The sequence below is a fragment of the Penicillium canescens genome, assembly GCF_028828765.1.
Source record: "Penicillium canescens strain IBT 15451 chromosome Unknown utg000006l_segment0_segment0, whole genome shotgun sequence".
In the NCBI taxonomy this organism is placed as follows: Eukaryota; Fungi; Ascomycota; class Eurotiomycetes; order Eurotiales; family Aspergillaceae; genus Penicillium; species Penicillium canescens.
The window spans coordinates 919,228-935,414 of NW_026703968.1; the positions used below are offsets into that span (position 1 = coordinate 919,228).

Consider the following 16,187-nt stretch of genomic DNA (forward strand, 5'->3'; position numbering starts at 1 on the left):
TACAGACCAACGACAAACTCTTGGGTTATAGCGTACACCAAACATGATATTGGATGAAGAAAGATGCCTTTGGTCTAATATCACCTGAGCGATTGGCTCTGAATTCTGTAGGTACGTGTTAGCCGATAATTTTATGTTACTCTGGGCCATCGCCAAGGCCTCTGCTACGGATGTTATATAACCTAGGATCATATATTAGTATAATTGTCAAACACTCGTCAGGACTAGAGTTGATTCTTTCTCTGCAATACCACCCATCATTATACCCACAGGCCTGTTGCGGAGTCTCACGGGACCAACACTCGACGCACCTATGTCGGACCCTGAGAAGATAGGATACAGCTGGCTTCCATTTCTTATCTTAGCAACGGATATGCACTTTGAATCAAAGGCCATGCAGCGAGTGTACTAGCCAATGAACTACCAAACACGAGGGCATTCTGCGATTTAGTGGATTGCTGCCAGAGTACTACTACAGGGACTCTGTGGCCTTTCCTCAATTCGCAAAAGTTTCTGCCTATTAGTGGTTCTTCCTGTTCGGCTGTTCGGCGAGCACCATAGTACTTTGCCATAGAACAAGCGATGGGTTCCTAGCTTTAAGGTCCAATGCACCACGACCGGTGGAGTCCAGATCACTAAAAAAACAAGGAGACAGAGATGGGTCAAATCAAGACAGACCTCGCCTCACCAGACACTAGTGTGCTTACTGGCATGCCAATTCCTTTATTAAGGACCCGGGACTTCTTGTCTCTAATCCCCTAGTGATGTTGCCTTTATACAGGGCTTCAAACACCAGGCTATTGACTCAAGCCACTTGCGTTCAGCTATGAGAAGTTATGTGAACTTGAGATGGATTGAATGCCGTCAAAAAGTTATTAAACGTACAAGCAGTAAAAGTGCAATATAAGTTAGCGGTCAAAGAGACAATGTGGGAAGTTCCTAGGCAGCCATGTAACCGGAGATCCACAATGTCTCACCACGGGCCTCGAATGGACCCTGAAGCCGAGTCGCATCTGATAAGATTACGGGTTTACCAACCGTGGCACAGGGCATCGGCTAAACCTTGAGCCCTACTTGAGAGTCCTGCCAATGTCAGATGCAAGTATGTCGAGAATTTTCAACTGAAACAAAATATAAGACTCAAAGGTATGTGGCTTGTCTCTTCGGGACTGGGCGAGGTATTTCTCGGAATAATGCGCGCCATGGGAAAGAATTAGTCAAGCTAGAGTCAATTTCGGTTACAACGAAGCCCGGTGGAACCACCAGGCGCGGACAAGGCCATAATCCGGCCAAGCCTTTTAAAAGGGCTTGTCTTCGCACTTCAACAAGGTAAAAACGCTTGGCCAATTTGCAGGCATCCTTTGTCAACCACAGGGCACACGACATTCCTCGCATCATGGCTATCGTCAAACCCGCATTTACGGAAGAAGTCATTCAAGGCCCAACGCCTCCGAGTCCACAGCGAGACAGAGTGTCAGAAGATGAAGATCAGCAAGATGGTGTTCGAGTCGCTGAAGCCGTCACTAAGACGTGGTCGAAGAAGTACCTGATTTGCGCATATGCTAGGTGAGAAAAGCCGGCTGACCTCTTTTGACCGAGCTGGACTAAAGGAGAAATAGTATGTGGCTGGTATACTTTACCAATTACCTCAACAGCAGTTTGACTGCGAATCTGTCGGCCTATATTACAAGTGGTTTCTCGGAGCACTCGCTGCTCTCCGTCATCTCTGTCGTCACCAGTGTCATGGGTGCGGCGTGTTTGATGCCAATCGCTAAGGTCTTGAACCTGTGGGATCGGACAACTGGGTTCATCATTATGATCCTGATTGCTATAATGGGCTTGATTATGATGGCTGGTTGCCACAATATTGCGACGTATTGTGCTGCCCAAGTGAGATACTGACTCCCTCTGAGTCCGCCTCGACACAAGGACTAATGCATCCGCAGGCATTCTATACCGTCGGTTTTACTGGAGCAATTTTCTGTATTGATGTGATGACCTCCGATACTTCATCGCTTCGCGACCGAGGTATCGCTTTTGCGTTCACCTCTTCTCCTGGCATGATCACTGCGTTCTCAGGCTCGCCTCTGTCAAACCAATTTCACGAAACAAACTGGCGTTGGGCCTACGGAACAATCTGTATCGTTCTCCCTGTCGTCGCGTCACCCTTGATCGTGGTATGGCAATTGGCCAAAAGAAAGGCAGCCAAGGAGGGCCGACTACACTATAAGCCCCGGAGCACGCGAACTTGGCTTGACAGCATTCGGTTCTATGTTATCGAATTCGACAGTAGGTTGACCACTTACACGGTTTACGCTGTGCAAAATCCCACCATAAGACTGACTGTCTCCTAGTTATTGGCATTTTCCTCATGATCGGAGGCACGATTCTCTTCCTGACATCTTTCAACATTGCCGGCAACACACAAGGCCAGTGGAAGTCTCCTAAGATCATTGCCATGATGGTAGTTGGGTTCTGTGTCTTAGTGGGCTTCGCCGTCTACGAGCGATGGTTGGCCCCGAAGCCCTTCATCCCATACCACCTCCTAACCGATCGCACTGTTATTGGAGCTTGTCTATTGGACATAACCTACCAGGTCTCCTACTACTGCTGGGCCAGCTACTTCACCTCGTACCTGCAAGTTGTGTACAACACCAGCCTCACGCAGGCCGGGTATATCAGCGCAATCTTCGATTTCATGGATCCGATTTGGTTGATTGCCTGTGGTTTCTGCATCCGCCAGACTGGTAGGTTCAAGTGGCTCCTGTGGTTTGCTGTCCCGCTATACCTTCTGGCTAGCGGACTCATGATCTACTTCCGCAGTCCGGGCCACAGCGTCGGGTATCAGTGCATGTGTCAAATATTCCTCGCCGTCGGAGGTGGTACGCTTATCCTGATCGAGCAGATTGCTGTGATGGCTGCGTCCACTCATGAAGAATACGCCGCCATGCTGGCGCTGCTGAGCACCTTTGGAAATATTGGTGGCGCCGTTGGTAGTAGTGTGTCGGGTGCTATCTGGACGAATACACTCCCAGTCAAGTTACGCGAGTACCTACCAATGGAGTTGAAGGACCAGTGGTCTGTTATATATGAGGATTTGGAAACACAGCTGAGCTACCCGGTTGGGTCGCCTGCTCGTATCGCCATTCAAGATGCTTATGCGTTCAGCCAGAGGAACATGATGATTGCTGGCACTGCTATTATGGGGCTTTCGCTTGCTTGGGTGGCAATTATGAGGAATATCAAGGTGCACAATGATAAGGACTTGAACAAGGTCCTGTTTTAGGTTAATATCCACCAATATGGAGACTTTCTACTTGTCAAGACAAGCCCACGAGACAGCAGGTGACGGATTTAAGCAACGTGACCATGCACTATGGTTTTAGAAAATGCTGGTATAAGCACTCTGATTCTAGCACATGTATTTTACATCTTTGTGATTAATATCAGACAGTTACTTGAATACAGTAGTTTTCGAAATCATCTCCTATTATAGTATCTATATTTTACAATACGGATGTGAATCCCCGATCAATGTAATTTACACGAAACTGCTATACACTCGCTACCTCTGTGCGTTATCAGCGTCACCAACGTCTAGCGATGAATGCGGATGTGCGACATTCGGTCCTTTCGACTTTGCAACGATTGAGGCCTCATGCAGCCCATCTATTCCAGCCACAGAGGCCCGTACTTTCTCCGCCATCGTTCCAAACATACCTGCCCAGCGCCACCGGGTGCAAATTCCGGACGACAGTAACAGCCTACCAGGACAAGATGCATCAGATGATCCTGGCGTCGAGCAGTCCTTTCGCTATAGCAGTGGGCGATGGTTTTGGGGTGAAGAACAGCAGCTCCGAGATAGGTATAAGGCCTTTAACATTTCTCAGCTTCAAAAATTAGCAGCTCAAGCCATAGGTTCGGAGGGCTGTGACTCGATCATAAAGCTGGCAGAGGGAGGTTTCAACAATGGTTTTTCGCCTAGAAATGGATGATGGGAAAACAATTTTGGCACCCATCCCAATCCAAATGCTGGCCCCCGCCTTCTACACGACTGCCTCTGAAGTTGCGACCATGGAGTTCGTGAGTCCGATCCTACCAGGCTGAAACACACCAGACGACTCTCATTCCCGCAAGGCTCGAGATGCCCTCCAGATACCCGTCCCTCGAATAGTCGGGTGGAGTGCTACCTCCCATAACCCGGTGGGATCAGAATATATCTTCATGGAAGAAGCGACCGGATCGCAGCTAACTACCCAGTGGGATGAATTGAATCCAGATGCGAAACGTGCAATCATGAGGGAGGTTGTGGCCATCGAGACAAAGATGCTGTCGGTATCATTTTCACAGTATGTTCTCCTCCCTAATTTTAAACACGCTAGTCCAAATATGGTATATCGGTCGATCCCATTGTTCCTAAAGTAGAAACTGTATTTTACATGACGTGGGTGGGACCCTGTCTTTTGTAAATTACACCTGACAGACACCCTACACTAGCTTGCAATATGGTCCCGAGACTTGTCCCCTCAAAGTTGCATCTTATCCGTGGTATGATAGAGAGCCAGTCACTAATAACAACTCAAATGGCCGAAGAAGCCGAATGCAGCAAGGTCGAGATCATAAACATTCGCAAAACCTTGCGGCATTTTGGCAGCGTCCACGCACCACCAACTCGCATAGGTCGGAAACCAACGGTAACATCTCTATGTCTGCGCTGTTGTGCTCTTGCACGAGCAGCCTCCGACTTGCGCTTCTAAATGATTTCAACACACTAGGTCGACATCCGAAATGCACGAAGCCGGAGCCTACCCAAAGTTAGTACTACAACACACCGAAGCCGCTGAGTGGGAGCTTACCCTAAAAACTTTTGCAGAAGCTCCTTTTTTACATTTTCCAAGGCACTTTTGCTCAAGACAGTCGGTAAAGACTTTCGCCGCGTCTGGGATTTCATTCTGGCACTATATTATCATAATTAGTTTCATGGGAGCAGCAGCCTATGGCTAGACACGTATCGTACCTTTTGAATTGCTTGTGTCTACTTGCTATTAGTTTCTCTGGGATTTGAATGTATGTATAAAACTTACAAATGAGGGCTCCCCAATCTTGTCGATGATACACTTTAAACAAGAGGTTTTGTCACCATTTTTCGAATGCTTTTTGCACTGGGAATTGAGCGACATCAATTTCCCTAAACTTAGTTTGCATCCTCCTGCTGCTACTGCTGCGATGAGCATAGAAAACAACAAAGCCCACTGAATACGCATTTCAGGAAATAACGAGCTTAACACTAAGCTCCGAAGAGAAAATCTATTGCTGATGATCGTTGAGGAAGTATTGCAGCTGCGTATGTGGCAAATTCAAATCAATAGCGCATCTAACTAGAGGTAGAGTAGGATGTCAGAGCTTCTTATATCATATGTGGTTGGGATGGCCTTCAAGTGGCTGGGGCAGGTGGCAAATCTGGGATGCTATTATTGCTGCCCCTTGCATGCTGTCGTAAGAGATCGACGTGTGATTATCTCTACACAGTTAGGATGATCCTAGTTGGGGCATTTTAAATATATCTTGTGCAAATAACTAATCATTATCTGATCGTCCTTAGCTGAGAAGGCAGTAAGATGTGATAGCTTGAGATCGCAACCCTACTTATGGCAGCTGACTTGGCATGTTCCACTGTAGCTGCCGGTCGCGTCGACAAAAGGAGTTGAGTCTAAGCCAAGATAGCTCTAAACATTGCCATTGGAGTGAGATTTGTGAGCTGTACGTGGAAAACTACTATACCCTTTGCTTTTACAATATACCATTTACGACAATCCATCCTAAAAGTAGGAATGCTCAGGACAGTCAATAGTTACTCACCGCGTGGAAGGCATCAAGCAGCGCAGCTTGATTAATACTCCGAATCTGAGAAATTGCGATTGATGGCATAAGAACTAGTTATCATGTGCAGGTTTGGATGGGCCCCTGGGGACACTGAACGAGACGAGCATAAATACTCGAGCCCTTAAAGCGAGGACAGCAATGTTAAGTAAAACTGCCAGATGTATAATGTTTGGATAAAGAAAGAATGGATTTCGAGCCCTAAAAACAAAGGGCTCCCGAACAAGCTTGCTGAAAACGGCAATTCGTGCCAAAGAACCATGGATCGCTTAAGGCCCGCGGATAATTCCGGTACCCAAAGATTTCCGAGGTTTATAGATCTAGTAAACAAGAGATTATACTTATGGCGCTACACGTACTGTATACTCCATTGATCCTTCAGCGTACGAGAATGACATCAGCCCGCCGATCCCTTCTCGTCAGCGTCACACGGCCAACGTTTACATTTTTCGATCCACGTCATTGCGTATCGTTTACAGTTTGTACTTCATTTTCTTCCTTCATTCGCTTTCGAGTTACTCCACATAGAACCAAGTGGCTCGTCCACGATAAACTCTGCAATCAAAACCTGTAGGGCTCTCGTGCCCCACTCCATGTAGCGACTTAGCCGCCAGCCACCAGCCGTCGCGTTCAGCTTCTGACGTTTACTCTGAAAAGCTTCAAAAGGCACTCGCGTTTACCTTGATATCTGAAGAGTTTCTGGCGACGAAAACGCATCTTCGAGTCGCCAGCGCGAGCCAGCTGACTTGGGCTAGTATTTAATGTGGTGATTCGTGATTCCCCGCACTCGCATCCCACTATGTCCCGCCGCCCACCACCCCGCGATTATTACGACGAGGAGGAAATGTACGAAATGGAACGAGAGCGTGAAAGAGACCATCGACCGCGCCGACGAGATCGCGAATATGACGACGATATCGAATATCGGCGCCGAAGGTCCGACCCACCGGTCGAGGATTTGGAGCGTTTACACCTCCGAGAGGCAGACCGCCCTCGACGAGATTTCATGGAAGAAAGCTTTGCGCATCCGAGTGGGCGGGATGATATGATGCTCAGGCGGTCCAAGGAGGAAACCGTCGTCCTATCGCCCGAGCGTCGAGATCACGATGAACCCTACATGCCGCCCTCGGGATCTCGGCTCCGAAATCATCCTCGGGAAATCGTTGATGAAGATCTTATTATCGAAGAACGCGAGAGGCGTCGGGGAAGCAGGAGGCATCCACGAGAGGTAGAGGACGATCTTATCGTCGAGGAGAGAGAACGACATGGTGATCGGAGCCATCGACCAGGACGAGAAGTCGAAGACGATTTGATTGTTGAAGAAAGAGACATGCGCCGTGAGGGGAGACATCGCCCTGACCGCGTACCCGCGGGGGACTTAATTGTCGAGGAAAGGGACCGGCGTGGGGATAGGAGACGTCGCCAAAAGACAGAATTCGAAGAAGATGATCTTCTTGTCGAACGGGAGAGGCGTCGAGGGGGCAGGCGGCACCCACGGGAGATTGATGAAGAAGGCCTCATAGCCGAAGAGAAAGAAAGACGCAGAGAGCGGAGGCCTCCCCAGACCGCGAATTCGAAGAAGATATACGCTTCGAGGAAAGGGAACGGCGCAGGCCGAGCAGGCGCCATCCAGAACGACGTTCTGAAGATGATCTTCTTTATGAGACCGAGAAGCGCAGAAGCAGGCGCCGTCCAGAGCGCAGGTCTGAGGACGATCTCATTGAAGAGAGAAAAATACATCGGTCCAGCAAGAGCAAGAGGCACCCCGAACGCGATCTTGAAGAAGACCTGATCATTGAAGAGCAAGGAAGGCACGATGAAGAAAGGAGGCGCCGCGAGTTTGAAGAAGATGAAATGGTCATTCGACGAAGAGGAAAGGAACCACCCATGCGCCGCGGATGGGACAGTGAACAAGACTTTCGACGGCGCGACAGAAGATTTGAGAAGGAGCGAGATGAAGTCTATCTCCGCTCACGGCCTAGACCTCCACCTTCTCGTGGGGTGGAAGTGGAGGAAATTTTGGACGAAAGACCGGCGGAGCGACCCCGGGGCGCCATGGAGCGCCAAGAACGAGAATTTGAAGATGATGATGTACTCATCCGGTGGAAGGGCAAAGGCCGCCGGCCACCCCACCAAGGCGATGAGGAGGAGCTTATTTTGCGCGAACGACGAGAGCGACGGCAGAGCCCTCCAGTGGAAGAACTCGAACGTGAGCTGAGAGAACTCCGTCGAGCTGACAGAAAGGAAGATCTAGTGGATGATGAGATGTCAACGCGCTCCACATTTGATTCCAAATCGCACCCCCGAGACCTCGAAGAGGATGAGGAGCTAGATGAAGAAATCCGAATCCGAAAGACCAAGAACAAGCACCCTTCACGCTCACCTTCACCTTCCATGGAGTCAATCCATGTTCCTCCGATTCACCAAGATGTTTTTACACACCACAGGCACATCGATCATGGTAAGCAGCTTTGTTAGCCAGATATGATCTCTGCTAAATGACCATAGGTTTCGAAGATGGGCATCCACCTCATGTGCCTAGTCCAGGTTTTAGGAAAAAAGGCAGCTTTGACGAAATCGATATCCGCCATCGGTGAGCACCTAGGATATCCCCTAGCTTTGACAGCCCTAACACACGTAGTAGGAAACTGCGAGGTGGCCGAATGTCCGAAGAGGATATAGCCATCAAACACCGCAATAGCGATGAGTCAATCTCTCCGACAAGCCATCCATCTGTGGACTTCCATGATCCATGGGAGCGTGGCACATCCACCTCTCGTCGGACCAGACCATTGGATGATGACAACGAATCCTTAGGTACTGCGAGGTCGTTTAGCCGTAGCAGAAAGGATGCACCCATCATGCATGATCTGGAAGAAGATATTGAAATCGAGAGCGCCCCGACAAAAATACGCGCCCCTCAGGACACTGATGGTTGGTCTGTAGTCCAGGCACCCACGCGGGAAGAAGCCATCGAGATGACAGGAGCTCTGGACATCATTGAAGTCAAACCCCGGCGCAAATCCGTGGAACAAGCAGAGTCAGGGCGAGTTGCACAGCAGATAACCGAGCCCAAGGTTGTGCGAGATGACCGATGGACTGAAATTACTAAGAAGCTAGTAGTCAGAGAAGCGATCGAAGAGATGGGGTATGAATATGAAGAGACACGGGCCTATTACTACATATTTTCTTACCTCAAGCCGGTAAGTATCGACTGGCCCTCCAGTGCCTTGCAACTTAACTTTGTTCTGACATTTCATCTGCACAGGAGGACATAGATGAGCTTGTTGATTTGACCGATTCTATTCGCAGCGCACGCCGCAGGCGGATCACTGAGATCCATCGTGAACGTTCATCTGTGCCGCCGCCCATGCCGCGCGTGCGGCCACACATGGGTCCTCCTCGTATGGGCATGCCCCCGCGTGCACGTATGATGGAGAAGCGTATGCGCGAGATGAGAGATCGAGATTGGGTGCTTGAACCCCAATGGTGATTGGTTCCGAAGTGCAACAGACAGGAAGTCGGACAGGCAGAAGGCAGGACAACCAGACAGGCGGACAGTGAAGTGGAACACAGAGTGTTTACTGATCATATGAATGTAGTGAGAGTGAAGATATCTATAAAACGTGCTTCGTGTAGCACGTGCTACTTTCCAGCCCTCCATCGTGCCTTCGCTTTTGGGACATGAGACATGAGACTCTTCGAGCTCTTGCTTTCCTTTTTCATCTTCGGCTCTCACAACTCGCGTCCACAAGTCTCTTGTTTACCTTCCTTCATCCTGCATATTTCCATTCTTCTTAGTATCTTGAGCCTTGGTCATTCTTCATCTGCTTTTACCACTCCATTTACATTCATCTTCCTTCTGGGCCGCGTTCTGGAGCCTCCAGTGCTTGTTATACATCCTTACTGGTGTTTCGACCAAGCTAACGGCAAGAATGTCGACCGCGGAGCTCGATGGCTCGCTTGAAAGTCTCTCGCCGAGCAGCATCCATGGCTTAGGCCTGCGTCGCTCAGCTACTGTCATACGTGTGAATGATGAACGCTTCAATATCCCCTCCACCCAACGAAAGATCCTTCTCCGCCAGCTCAAAGAAGCATTGAAAGACAAGAATGTGACAGTCCCATTCTGGGCATGTGTCCAAATCTGTGACCTGGCGAAGCTCGAATTCATTGTCCAGCTGGCAAACCTCTCAGGCCCAATCATGGAAATCATGACTGATCTTCTAGCTAGCTTGCCTTACAAGTGGACACAAAGATTGTCGCCGTACCATGAGTTCGAAACAGAATCAACGAATTCGACTGATGACCCCCGATATGCAACTGCTCCAAGTGCAAAGGACGCTGCCAGAGAACGTGATGGCTACAAGTGTGTGATCACTGGCGCTCGCAAGGTATACCAGACAGCTCGAATTTTCCCCGTTTTGGTTACCAAACCTCCTACACTAGTCGAACCGGCTTTCCCGGGCATTTGGAAGTATGTGGACCTTTTTTGGGATCGCAGCACCGCTGAACGTTGGAAAAAAGCCGTGTTCAATAGCTCCTTTGATCCTGAGCGCCCCGTCAACGATTGCACCAATCTTATCTGCCTTCGGAGTGATTTACGGTCCGCGTGGGCCAACGGCTTGTTTGCATTACGCCCAGTCTCCGTTTCTGATGACGAAAGTGAAATCGAAATTGAATTCCACTGGCAGCCACGCGCTGGCCATGCAACATCTGACTTAGTCGATGTGACCAAAGAGCCTGTCCCCTCGAAGAATGTCAGTAGCGTTGAGGACCTTGTTGTGGTCGTGTCTGAGAGAGGCAGCTCTTTCCTTCCTATCCAGTCGGGTCATCGGTTCAAAATAACCACAGACAACCCCTTGGATCATCCGTTGCCCAGTTTTGACCTGCTCGATATGCAATGGAACTTCACTCGCATGGTCTCCATGTCTGCGGCCGCCGATACCTTTGATGATGGGGATGATGAAGATGACGATGATGGCAGAACCACAGTACAGTACGACTACGACTACCAGAAGCCCCCCACCGAGTCCGGGGAAAGAAGCATTGGTGAATGGCTCCAGTACGCTGACTCCAACCTCTCGCCCTTTGACCGGGACGAGTCTCCCCCGGCTCGGAGTTTTACGAAGACATCAGCGATTCGATGTCGATGGTCGGCCCGCTGCCTGGTCTACCCGACTTCGAGCCCCCGAAGAAGCGCAGCGTGAGCCGCGGGGTAGTGGACTACGTCGAGGACGTCCCCGAGGAGATTGCCCGGATGAGCGACTTCCCCAAGTTTGAGCCCAAGCAACGCAGTGTGAGCATGACCTCGGTGGGCTCTGAGTTCTCCATGGTTCAGCTCTCGATGACCCTGGGAGACGAAGAGGGAGGTGGAAAGGAGATGGCGAGTGAGTGAGGCAGGGGGAGCCGAAGTCTTGAGATACTTTTTATGTATGATTTGAGCGGAAAGTGATCTCTCGTTGATAGCGTAGCAGCGCAGAAATGTGCTTTTGATTGATTGGAAATGTAAGACTATTGTCGAAACCGCATTCTCCCATCAAGGTAGCCCTAAACGGCCAGTCCGGCTTCTAGACCTGTGTGGCGAATGTTCCAATGATCACCACTGTACGCTTGTTTCAGACTCGACGCCAGCTGCAAGCCACCAGGCACAATTGGCATGCATCAACTGGACTCCTCTAAGCCTCACCGCACATCCACTCTTGAACTGTGAACAGGCGATAGCGTAACCCTAAGTTCCTGTGCCGTGTGCATATGTACCATTACAAAATCCAAGGATCTCCTGGTGCGACCGGGTGGGAGATTAAGTGGGGATCACGTACCATACCATGTCAATGTGGGTTTGTCTCAGCCATATTAAGGCTGAAAAAATACAGAATTGGCACGGCATAGAAGGTCTGGGTTCTTTGCTCACTTATTATTAGAGATGGAAGTTCTCCGTTGCCGGTGGCTGTGTAACATATAACTTTCAACCCCTGACTAACGTTACTGTATAGACCTAGCATGCTTCGTGCGTGTCCATGTACATGTATACCCCTGACAGTTCCAGGACCAAATCCAAATCCAAGTCCAAGCAAAAACTGGAAGAAGATCTGGGCCAATCACTAGAAATTAGGATATTCAATTCCGAGATCAATCGATCGGTGTGAGTGCAGTGTGGAGACCTCTCCACAACGATTCGCCCACATGGACATGTCAGAAAATGGAAAATGAGGATGATAGGAAGACACACAAACATACAAAGAGGGCAGTATACGGAGTGTATTCATCCGGAGTATAGGAGAGTACAGGAGCACCAGCCCGGAACAAGATGGCCAGAAGAGGGGAAGAAAAGATCGACATACATGGAACTTGCATTAATTTATCTGTGCTCCCAGCAAATCAGAGCTTTCGTTTTCGCTGATCCTCGTTTCTGGCGTTTACAGTCACTGCCAAGTTCTGAGAGCAAAAGCAAGATGAGGGCGTGGATGGCTATTCGTCGGGTGTGCAACTCCGGTATGGAATGGTTGGGATTGCACTGTTGAGTCTAGAACTTGGGTAACTTGAACAGCTGGCCGGTTTGGACTGGCATTGGCGTGTACAGAGGTACGGATGTGCAACGGTTGTCCACCAGTGGATTATGATGCGAGAGTAATGTACATGTAGGTTCGGGGGTGCTAAGTTAGGCTGGACACTACAAGGAGTGCCAGTGCCTGTAACTTATTGTATAAGCCTCTTGATTGTACTATTATCTGGCTATTCAGTGGCTGGAGACGGGAAATACAAATCTGAGCTCAGAATTGGCACATTCTTGTGGCTTGGTGAGCTCTCGGTGTGGCTTGTTTCTGAGACACTGAGTTTACGTTGATTACCCACTTAATTACGTATGTCGGCTGTTAGTCTGCATCTCGTATGCATAGGAGCGAATGTTTCGGGATAACAGTGAAGAAGCAAAGAGAGAACACGAAGCAAATAAAGAAGAAAGATCAAGAAAGACAGCTGAAGACAGCTACAGACAGCTCAGCAGAGGTATGAAGGACAGGAATGTTCCATTCCCTTGGGGCTGCACAGTTTGGCTCGCCAGTCGGGAAATTCCTGTGGAGTTCAGCTCGTTTATAACAGGAAAAAAGTCAATAGACGCACAACTTATGATTCTTCCACGTGAATAATAAGAGGATTTATGATTTTATGGCTTGCGCTTTGCAAAGATAGCAGAGATAGCAGCCGTGTTGTCTTTTTTTTTTTTTTTGCTTTGCCCACTTTTCCCTCTCTTTTATGCGGTTTCATACGTGTATACTTGGCTTATTTCCCCTGAAAAGTTCTGTAGACAATTAATCAAACATCTCCAAGTAATTATAACTATAATCTCATAGCCGTCAGAAGGAAAATCAGTATCCACTGAGCGGGTATGCCGGGAAGCTCGACATACTCCGACGAGGATAGTAACTACCCGTGACGGGATCGTCATCTCCCCTTCTCCTCTCTCTCTCCCACCTCTCTTTGTCTCACCTTCTTTTTCACCCGGCGACGGTGTTTCTTTGATCACCTGCGCTTTGACGATAGCGGGGGAAACAATTGGGCTTTCGACCCTCACTCTCTTTGATCACTTCCTTGGGTGCGGTGATCGTCGCTCACAACGGTCGGCACACACAGACGGTTTTGTTGCTCTCTGGTCGCCTGGGATCCTCTCCACCATTACGACCTGCACTTCGCAACAGCTTTGGACTGGGAAATCTACAATTATTCGGCACGGGTGGTTGGGTGAAATCGTTGTTGAGGACATCCACGATGCAGGTCACGGTGTTGGTATCGACGTTCGCCCTCCTGGCACCCTTTGTGTCGGCCAGTTCGGACCTCGCCTACTGTGCCTCCGATAACACAGGCTCTTCCTTCTCATCCGGTAAGTAACGAGTACGTTTCACCGACCTGGCCATTGCTGACGGAGTTCAGTTTCGAGCACCTTCCAATCCAACGGTGCATGTCTGAGTACCTGCGCCGACTACGCCTTGGGAATTATCCAAGGCAAGAAATGCTGGTGCTCCAATGTCGCTCCATCCAAGAGCTCGCAGACCGATACTTCAGATTGTGATACGTCATGCCCGGGCTACCCAGATGATAGCTGTGGAAGTGCCTCCAAAGGGGTGTTCGCCTATGTCTCGGTCTCAGGAAATTCAGTGACCAGTACAGCGGGCGGCTCGTCGTCAACAAGCAGTACTTCCTCCTCAAGCTCGGTAAGTATTTCCTAGTTCTTCCCCGTCCCGCCTATGCATATCCCATGTTGAATGGGTCCCATCCCCGAGCCAAGTATCATAACCGGGTCTCGACTCTATTGTTTATGGTTTTAATCTCGGGGATAGGAGAGTACAACAGCTCAGCCATCGCCTGAAACTGTCACTGTGACTGCCTCGGAACCTTCCAAGGCTTCGCAAACTGTATCGTGGCATGAATCATCTATTAATGCGACACACCTTGCTGACTTTTCTCTTTAGTCTACTACCTTGCAATCGAGTACCACTACCTCTTCAGGCAGTGTTACATTCGAGACCAACTCCGGCGGCCAGGTCAAGACTATCACTGTCTCAGATTCGACTTCCACTTCTGGCGCTGGTGCTGGTGCTGACTCGGCATCGGTTGACGCCAGTGCTGCTGGCGGATCCAAGCTCAGTGGTGGATCTATTGCCGGTGTTGTAATCGGTGTTCTTGGTGGACTCGCCCTGATCGGGGCTCTCGTCTTCATGATCTTCTTCTACCGCAAGCGTGCTCGTTCCGTCAGCCCGATCCCGAGCCAGGACATGGCCGATAATCGCGACAGCAGAGGATCCAGCTTCGGGTGGCCACAGGGCGCTGATGCTGCTGCTGGTGGCGCTGTCCCTGGACGGTCAGCAACATTCACTGACCGACGCATGAAGCCCAATGCGGTTCTCTACCCGAACGGTCCCCGCGATAGCAGTGTCTCGCTGCAAGATAACGAAGACTACTCACGGCCTGTTCTTCGTGTATGTAGACCATTATCCCCTCTACTGATTTGAAATTCCCACTAACATTATTTGCAGCTCACCAACCCCGATTAAGAACCGCAAGCTGTGAACAACTGAATCTCCTATCTCTATATCACCTCTACCTCCATTTCTCTCCGCGCCTCCCACGTCATTAATAACGCGCCAAGTTCCAAAAGACAATCTTGTTATGATACCCACTTGTCGCTCAACCTGTTTATTATCTTTTCTTCTCTTCCATGGGTGTTGCCGTGGAGGAAACGGGACCGGGTAGCACACGAAGCCGTGCTCCATTTTCCATCCCGAATCTCTCAGGACCACTTCCGGTTCTATGGGTAACACAAAGACATCTACCTTGCTGGAATGGATCATATTAGAAGGTTACAGAAAATGAAGAGCCCAAGCCCTGAAATTCAAATTTGAGGATCTAATCCCAATCCCCTCCCCTGTTTTTCAAACTCCATATGCGTTTACCAACACATACATTTATCTTGCATACATACCTCCCACCTTTTTATATGGGTGACATTACACTTCACTGTTACGTTATCTGTTGACCTACTTCGTTTGACCTTGAGACAGAGAGTACATACCGTTAGTCACAGCATTTAGGACTCCGGCTTTCGGGACTGGTTTATCGCGCTCACTCTGTTTCATTGTCTTTCCTCTTTACCTTGCTCTGTTTCGATTGCTTATTGCTCTGATCCTCTTTTAGCTTTAGCTTTTGCTTGTTTCTGCCTTTTTGTCCTGTACCATTCAGCCTACCCTAATTGCTGCGCTTTTTTGCTGTTGCTTTTGTTTGCGGGATACGTCCCGTCGTGTTTAGACTGATTGATTTAACGGAACAATTCTACGCTTGATACAATGCACGAACCTAGTCTAACCCTAATCACCAAGTCCTATTGGTTTCCAGTTTGTGTTCTGTAGCGTAGGGTGGGATTGCACTGTCTAAGACTTTGGCGGCCTTGTGACCTATAGTAAGACATTCTGCTTATCTTGGGTCTTCGGGCTGGTGAGCTGACCACATAGCAACCAATCAATCAGATTCTCTCTGTCGCTTTGAACTTCTTGTTTCTGTTTAGACAGAATTATCTGTCGCTGCCATTTCGTTAATTCGTGCCTTTGGACACGAGCCTCTGTTCTTTGACTCGCCTGACTCGACTGACTCGAGCGGTTCAAGCGGGTATCATATACCCTATCTAGATGCGCTATCTACTTACTACCCCTCCGGCCAAGTTATTCATCGTTTTATTCACAGGACGAAAACGGTAATTGCCAGAGGTTGTTGGTTCCTGTAGGTTTGTATAAGCTGGCTTACAACTATAATATCTTACT

General features: G+C 49.2%; 6 protein-coding genes across 6 annotated transcripts; all 6 read left to right on the forward strand.

Annotated features, from left to right (window-relative positions):
* Positions 1–1,307: 1,307 nt before the first annotated feature.
* On the forward strand, positions 1,308–3,286 carry N7446_009293 (uncharacterized protein; the record flags this gene model as incomplete). Its single annotated transcript, XM_058518038.1, has 4 exons — positions 1,308–1,566; positions 1,620–1,890; positions 1,947–2,289; positions 2,355–3,286. The coding sequence occupies exons 1-4, from the start codon at positions 1,397–1,399 to the stop codon at positions 3,284–3,286; spliced, it is 1,716 nt and encodes a 571-aa protein (XP_058368826.1). The 5' UTR covers positions 1,308–1,396.
* A 683-nt stretch (positions 3,287–3,969) lies between these two features.
* N7446_009294 (uncharacterized protein) lies at positions 3,970–4,425 on the forward strand (the record flags this gene model as incomplete). Its single annotated transcript, XM_058518039.1, has 2 exons — positions 3,970–4,083; positions 4,138–4,425. The coding sequence occupies 2 exons, from the start codon at positions 3,970–3,972 to the stop codon at positions 4,423–4,425; spliced, it is 402 nt and encodes a 133-aa protein (XP_058368827.1).
* Positions 4,426–6,679: 2,254 nt separating this feature from the next.
* On the forward strand, positions 6,680–7,672 carry N7446_009295 (uncharacterized protein; the record flags this gene model as incomplete). Its single annotated transcript, XM_058518040.1, has 1 exon — positions 6,680–7,672. The coding sequence occupies one exon, from the start codon at positions 6,680–6,682 to the stop codon at positions 7,670–7,672; it is 993 nt and encodes a 330-aa protein (XP_058368828.1).
* Positions 7,673–7,734: 62 nt separating this feature from the next.
* N7446_009296 (uncharacterized protein) lies at positions 7,735–9,373 on the forward strand (the record flags this gene model as incomplete). The annotated part of the gene is made up of 4 exons (XM_058518041.1): positions 7,735–8,341; positions 8,389–8,473; positions 8,525–9,083; positions 9,149–9,373. The coding sequence occupies 4 exons, from the start codon at positions 7,735–7,737 to the stop codon at positions 9,371–9,373; spliced, it is 1,476 nt and encodes a 491-aa protein (XP_058368829.1).
* Positions 9,374–9,815: 442 nt separating this feature from the next.
* N7446_009297 (HNH endonuclease signature motif containing protein) lies at positions 9,816–11,275 on the forward strand (the record flags this gene model as incomplete). The annotated part of the gene is given in 2 exon segments (XM_058518042.1): positions 9,816–10,998; positions 11,010–11,275. The coding sequence occupies 2 exon segments, from the start codon at positions 9,816–9,818 to the stop codon at positions 11,273–11,275; spliced, it is 1,449 nt and encodes a 482-aa protein (XP_058368830.1).
* Positions 11,276–13,644: 2,369 nt separating this feature from the next.
* N7446_009298 (uncharacterized protein) lies at positions 13,645–14,927 on the forward strand (the record flags this gene model as incomplete). Its single annotated transcript, XM_058518043.1, has 5 exons — positions 13,645–13,756; positions 13,807–14,087; positions 14,214–14,288; positions 14,346–14,852; positions 14,910–14,927. 5 exons carry the CDS (start codon positions 13,645–13,647, stop codon positions 14,925–14,927), a joined length of 993 nt encoding a protein of 330 aa, XP_058368831.1.
* Positions 14,928–16,187: the final 1,260 nt, after the last annotated feature.